Source organism: Theropithecus gelada, chromosome 9, assembly GCF_003255815.1.
Source record: "Theropithecus gelada isolate Dixy chromosome 9, Tgel_1.0, whole genome shotgun sequence".
NCBI classification, from domain to species: domain Eukaryota; kingdom Metazoa; phylum Chordata; class Mammalia; order Primates; family Cercopithecidae; genus Theropithecus; species Theropithecus gelada.
In genome coordinates, this window is record NC_037677.1 from 129893373 (window position 1) to 129900285 (window position 6913).

The 6913-nt window shown below is 57.8% G+C and overlaps 1 protein-coding gene across 3 annotated transcripts in view; it reads left to right on the forward strand.

Moving 5' to 3' along the window:
* The first annotated feature begins 2880 nt into the window (after positions 1–2880).
* PAOX (polyamine oxidase) overlaps positions 2881–6913 on the forward strand; it is a 12846-nt gene continuing 8813 nt past the window's right edge. For 2 of the 3 annotated variants that reach the window (XR_003121272.1, XM_025397987.1), the window contains exons 1-3: positions 2928–3182; positions 3662–4148; positions 5135–5334. Coding sequence is in view for 2 of the 3 variants with exons in the window: in XM_025397987.1 (XP_025253772.1) it covers positions 3002–3182; positions 3662–4148; positions 5135–5334 (868 nt within the window). In the remaining variant the exon portion in view is untranslated. Of the gene's footprint in view, positions 3183–3661; positions 4149–5134; positions 5335–6913 lie in introns of all 3 variants that reach the window. The other variant, XM_025397986.1, reaches the window with a different exon arrangement.

Consider the following 6913-nt stretch of genomic DNA (forward strand, 5'->3'; position numbering starts at 1 on the left):
AAGGCGGGTGGATCACCTGAGGTCAGGTGTTCGAGACCAGCCTGGTCCAACATGGTGAAACCCTGTCTCTCCTAAAAATACAAAAATTAGCTGGGCATAGTGGCACGCGCCTGTAATCCCGGCTACTTGGGAGGCTGAGGCAGGAGAACTGCTTAAACCTGGAAGGCAGAGGTCGCAGTGAGCCAAGGTAGTGTCACTACACTCCAGCCTGGGCAACGGAACAAGACTCCATCTCAAAAAAAAAAAAAGTTCTAAAGTGGATGATGGTGACAGTTGTACAACTCTGTAACTAAACTGAACACCATTGAATTGGACACTTTAAACAGGAGAAGTCTTACAACATGATGTCTGTGTCAATAAAGCTATTTTAAAAAATCAACAAGCTTGATTCAGTCAAAGCCACATGGGTAGTTCCCACCTTGATCACCATAGGTGGCATCACCCAAGGCGCTCTGGAGCTAGAAGAAGCACATACCTTGTACCAATCAGATGGAAAAGAGGTTGTGTCCGTGTATTCCAGCTGGTGGCTCTGGCATGGCAGGATTGTCCAGGACTGGCTGTGGTCACATGCGCTCTCCATTTCAGAGCAAGGGGGACAGGTGACTGAGCCAGCCCTAGGTCAGAGTGCCAGCAGCAGGTGCTATTTGATTCAGGCTGTGGCACTATGTCTAGGGGACAAAGAGTACATCGGTTGTCCCCGACCTGCAGCTCTTGCGGTCCATGTCTTCTGTCCGCGCCATCAAGCCAGAGTTCCCATTTCAGTCACCACAATCACCCCTCCTTGCACCAGGCCTTCTGGCTGTGGGGCATGGGCATGTTTACCTCTGGCCTGTGTGGGCCGCTGTGGGGAGGCTTGGCCAGCAAGTTGCTGAGCCAGGTAGTTCCTGCTTTTATGCGATCCTGCTGCTCCACAAGAAGATCCGGGAGGCTGAACTAGAATTAAGTTAGAATCTCTCAGGTCCCCTTCGGGCTGGGCTCCCTGCAGGAACCAGGAATGGGCTGGCCAGGAGGACATGATGGACCAGGAGGAGGTGACAGAGGCAAAGCCAGACCCTTCCTGTTCCATCTTGCAGAGGCTGTCCCAATGCAAGGTGAGGCCAGGTGCCTGGGGGACATCGATGCCTGACCAGAGCCCAGACTGGACGGCCTTCCAGCAAAGGCTGTGCCCTGGCCAACCATAATGGCCCAGGAGAATGAGGACACAGGGGAGTCTTGGTGCTAGAGGAGCTGGCTGACCGATGGTCCTGACACTGTACTGAAAACAGGGCAGCAGTCCCCAGAGGCTGAGGGGCCAAAGTAGCCTGTCCACCCAGAGTGGGGAGGCCCAAGCCCGTGCAGGAGGCCCGAGGCACGGGGTGGCATCCCTCACAGTCGTGCCCACCCAGTCGTGTGCAGGGCGATGTGCTCCTGTGTCTGGGCAGTGAGCTGGGCCCTGCGGCCAGAGAAGCAGCTTGATTTCAGACGGTGCCACCAGGGAATGGGCCGTCCCCTTGGCCATAGCCATGGGGGACCCAGTTCATCTGTGGAATTCAGGACCCCGGAGTATTTAATCTGCCATCTCAGGACTTCCACTGGGGAGCTGGGGCAGGTGGGTGGGTGGTCCTGCTGTGCTTCCGTGGTGCACGCCAGGGACCTCAGAATGAAGCCCTCACTGAACTGTTGGCTCTGCTTCAGGCCCAAGAGCAGTGAGTAAGAGAGAGGCCTGCTCAGGCAGAACATGGGACACTAGTGGCGGGGGCTGCACCCCAACACTTGCCATCCGACTATGGGGGTGGGGCAGCCCTTTTTTCCTTAGCCTGGGGATGTCAGGTGGGTCAGCCTGGTGGAGAGCTGGCTCTGCTGACCCGGGAGGCGCCCTGGGTTCCCCCTGGCCTGGTGGCAGGAGGAGATGGCCACTGCATCCAGTGTCGCCTCCTGGCGCTGGGGGCCCCTGACGGACAGAGGACGCTCCACCACTGACCGCCACCGCCCAGGGAGTCAGCCCGTGTCCCAGGCACCCGCACCTCTCCCTGCCTGGAGCTCAGCTCGCGGGGTTGGCTAGGGAGTGATGGGGAGTGGAATCCAGACACCAGGTCACCCTTCCGGGAGCCTTTTTTCCAGCTGGGACGAGAGGGAATCAAAGGAAAGGAAGACACGGCTCTGGGGGTCCACGCCGAGAGCGAAGGGTAAAGCTCACACTGGCAAACTTGAGTGCGCGGCCCCTCCGCAGAGGACCGGGGCTCAGGAGGCGGGGACGCCCCTGAAAACAGGGCAGGAGCGTTTCCAACCCCTGCGGACTGCGATGCAGTAGAAAACGCGGCCGCCTGCACCGGGGGAGGTCTCCAGAAATACAGGCGTGCCTGGGTGTGCGCTCAACTTCTCCGGAAGCTGGGAGGGGGCGAGAGACTCAACTTCTCCGGAAGCTGGGAGGGGGGCGAGGAACGTTTCTGCACTTGCCCTCGGCTTCTGAACTTTGTACTTTGCGTGTGTACTTTGTGCTTTGGTCCTGTGTCCCTGCAGACCTGTGACCACACACGCACACGCGAACTGAGGGCTCGCTGGCGTTGCTGGAGGCTCTCACAGCCCCTCCGGACGCGTTAAGCTAACCCAGGTCCCATCCTTGGCACCGTGGCACCCCCAGGCCCACTGCGCCCTCGCACTCGAAGCGGGTACCTGCGGGAAGCGCTCGCTGCGCCCTTGTCTCCCTTGGAGGAGACTCTGGCCTGGCCGGCCGGCTTCTCCCTCCGTGGGGACGCTCGCGCGCACCGCCCGGCAGCGCGGGACGCTCCCTGACGCCGGTCCTCGCGGGCTCGCGGGCCTTCCCACGCGGGGAGCTTCCCTCCGAGACCCGAGCCCAGTCCCGAGGCTCGCGGAGGCCGAGGCGCACTGTGGGGCCCGCCCGGCCCCGCCCTTTCCCGCCCTTTCCCGCCCCGTCCCCGCCCCCTCGCCCCGCCTCCGGCCTCCTCCGAGAGCTCCAGACCTCCCGGCTACTCGGAAGCCCTCGGACCGCCCGGACCGGACGATGGAGGCGACCGGCAGCGTCGGGAAGGCTCCGGGCGGCCCCCGGGTGCTGGTGGTGGGCGGCGGCATCGCGGGATTGGGCGCGGCGCAGAGACTCTGCGGCCACTCCGCTTTCCCGCACCTGCGGGTCCTGGAGGCCACGGCCCGCGCCGGGGGCCGCATCCGCTCGGAGCGCAGCTTCGGTAACCGCCCCTCCCGGAGCCCCTCCCGGAACCCAACCGGTTGCGCGCGAGCTCGCCGGCCCCCACCAGCCCTGCGCGCAGCTGACCGGCCCGGCCGCCTTACCGGGCCCCCCGAGGAAATCCCGGCTCGCTTAATCGGCCAGAGTTCACCGCCCCAAACTCAAGGCTCAGAGTTAGTCAGGGGGGCGCCGGCCAGAGAAGGCGACCCACGGCTCCACAAGGCCTTCCTGGTTGTGCCCCACAGACCCCCCACCCAGCCCCGGGGTACGCCCACCCTGCACCCCTCTCTCTGGTCCAGACCGCCCGACAAGTGCTCTCCTGCCCAGGTTCTCCCCTTAAACTGGGTCTGACAGGGCCCTTGGGGACAGTGTGGTCACATCCTACTTGGGAAGGGCAGCGTGGGCGTGGCCCAGGAGAAGGGCTCGGAGTGCCCGTTCTGAGAAAGGAACCCCCAGGTGGCATCTGCTGTCCCCTCGCAGGTGGCGTGGTGGAGGTGGGCGCGCACTGGATCCATGGGCCCTCCCGGGGCAACCCCGTCTTCCAGCTGGCTGCTGAGTACGGGCTGCTGGGGGAGAAGGAGCTGTCCGAGGAGAACCAGCTGGTGGAGACCGGGGGTCACGTGGGCCTGCCCTCCGTGAGCTACGCCAGCTCCGGGGCCCGCGTGAGCCTCCAACTGGTGGCGGAGATGGCGACGCTCTTCTACGGCCTGGTAGACCAGACCCGGGAGTTCCTGCATGCTGCGGAGACCCCGGTGCCCAGCGTCGGGGAGTACCTCAAGAAGGAGATTGGCCAGCACGTGACCAGCTGGACAGAGGATGAGGAGACCAGGAAGCTGAAGCTGGCCGTCCTGAACTCCTTCTTCAACCTGGAATGCTGTGTGAGCGGCACCCACAGCATGGACCTGGTGGCCCTTGCACCCTTTGGGGAGTACACCGTGCTGCCGGGTCTGGACTGCACCTTTTCTAAGTGCGTGCCTGAGCCCCTGCCACGCCAGTCCTCCCACCAGGCTCCCCAGGGCCCCGGGGTTGGCCATTCTCTGCTCTTGCTTGGGTATGGGAGGGACAGGAGACCATTTGTCCTCCCCATTCAGACAGACTGGTTGCTCCTTTCTCTCGTTTTGCTCATGTAAGCCAAAAAAGTTATTTCTTAGAGAGGGTGGTTAAAATACGAAAGGTAAGGCCGGGCGTGGTGGCTCACTCCTGTAATCTCAGCACTTTGGGAGGCCAAGGTGGGCAGATCACGAGGTCAGGAGTTCAAGAACAGCCTGGCCAACATGGTGAAACCCCATCTCTACTAAAAATACAAAAATTAGCCAGGTGTGTGGGCACGTGCCTGTAGTCCCAGCTACTCGGGAGGCTGAGGCAGGAGAATTGCTTGAACCTGGGAGATGGAGGTTGCAGTGAGCCAATGCCATGCCATTGCACTCCAAGCCTAGGGGACAGAGTGAGACTCTGTCTCAAAAGAAAAAAACAAAAAAACAAACAAACAAAAACCAGAAGGAAAGACTTCTCTTGCTCCTGTATTTGTGAGGGGCTTCGACTGCAGAGGGGGCCAGACATCCCTGTAGCAGGGTGGCTGCTGGGTACCAGGTACAGGTGAGACCCTCCTTGGGCTGTCCCCTCACTCTTCTAGACATCACCCCTGGTGTTGTCCCCAAGGCTCCTGGCCAGGCGATGGGCATTTGTGAGTCAGGAACTCTGGGGTGGTAAGGAGGAAGCCCTGGTTCTGGCAAATTGCTTTGGGAGCTCTGTGCCCACTGAACCCTCCTTTATGGCCTGGAGGGCAGGTATGAGCATCCTTGCGGTGGAAAACCAGAGTGCAGCTGGCCCCAAGTGATGGAGAGCTCCCTGCAGCTACCTTTGATGTGGGTGGGAACTCCGAGCAGGTATTTCCACCAGCCCTGCCCTTCCAGGGACTGGGGCTCTACGAAACCAGCACTTCTGTCTTCCTAGGGGCTACCAAGGGCTCACAAACTGCATGATGGCCTCCCTGCCGGAGGACACGGTGGTTTTTGAGAAGCCTGTGAAGACCATCCACTGGAACGGGTCCTTCCAGGAGGCAGCCTTTCCCGGTGAGACCTTTCCCGTGTCGGTAGAGTGTGAGGATGGAGACCAGTTCCCAGTGCACCATGTCATCGTCACCGTGCCCTTAGGTAAGTCAGGTTTTCAGTCCAAATCCCTATCCCAAGTGCCCCTGCCTCAGTTGGCTCTGGGGCGTTTGCTTGTGTACGAAGCTCACATTTTCATTCTAATAATTTCCAGATAGGTGGAAGGAATGATTCTGTTATGTTTTGTAGCAATTGCATGCTTTGGAATTAAGGGTTTCACTGTAAGAAAAAACGTGAGTGAGTATGTGTCCTGCTTGCTTGGAGGTAACCGTTAGGATTGGGACGACCTTGGAGATTAACCACACTGCACTTTGCTGGAGACAGGAAAAGGCATGGAAAGCCTGGTCTCAAGGTCAGGCCTGGGGTGACCTGTTGAAGGAGCCATGTGTATAGTTCTGTTTAATTATAGATTTGGTGATTTAGATCTGTCCTCGAGTAGAGGTGGTTTGAAGCTGTTTTGTGAAAGGTGGAGATGGTTGAAAACAGAGTTACTAGGATAATTGCTGTCAACTGGACATTTGCTTCACACGGGTTTCACGCTGCCATGGGTCTCTGCCTGAGTTATCTCATTGACTCCTCAGGCAGCCTTGGGAGGTGTCTGTCACCATCCCCCATTTGACAGATTTGAACATCTAGGCAAGTAGAAGTTACTTAATTGCCCAAGTTCACAAAGCTAGCAAGTGCCGGCACTCACTTGGAAATCTAGGTGTGATTGAAGGTTGTGATGAAAAGCAAGAGCCTCTGCAGCCCTAACTCCTGTCTCCAAGGGGTGGCTGTGCCCTCTCCAGGGCCGGGATGAGCACTCAGACCTCACTGCTGTTCCCAGAGATGCAGTCATCGTCCACACATGAACATCTGCTGCTGGCTGGGCGTGGTGGCCTATGCCTGTAATCTCAGCACTTTGGGAAGCCGAGGCAGGCGGATCACCTGAGGTCAGGAGTTCGAGACCGGCCTGGTCAACATGGTGAAACCCTGTCTTTACTAAAAATCCAAAAATCAGCTGGTCATGATGGCAGGCACCTGTAATCCCAGCTACTTGAGAGGCTGAGGCAGGAGAATTGCTTGAACCCAGGAGGCGGAGGTTGTAGTGAGCCGAGATGGTGCCATTGCACTCCAGCCTGGGTGACAGAGTGAGACTCTGTCTCAAAAAAACAAACAAACAAAAAAACAAACCCAAAAATCTGCTGCTCAGTTTGCCTCTTTTTTTTTTTTTTTCCTTAATAGAACTTGTCAGTGTTTCCAAATCAGTACACAGAGATCTACAGCAGTCTTTTTTGTTTCCCTCCAGTGACTTTGTTCATTCTTGTTTGGAGTATGTAGTTGCAGGGCCTGCTAAGTGCTGATCACTGGGGACATTTTCAGTAGATACATTGTTACAACTGTGAGCATTTTGTTTATAAGGAGCCAATTCACAAAAATTAGCAGTTGGGTGCTTGTAATCCCAGCTACTCAGGAGGCTGAGACAGGAGAATTGCTTGAACCCAGGAGGCGGAGGTTGCAGTGAGCTGAGATCGTGCCATTGCACTCCAGCCTGGGCGACCAGTGTGAAACTCCGTCTCAAAAAAAAAAAAAAAAAAAAAAAAAAAAAAAAAAAAAAAAAAGAAAAGTTTATATTATGTCCGTT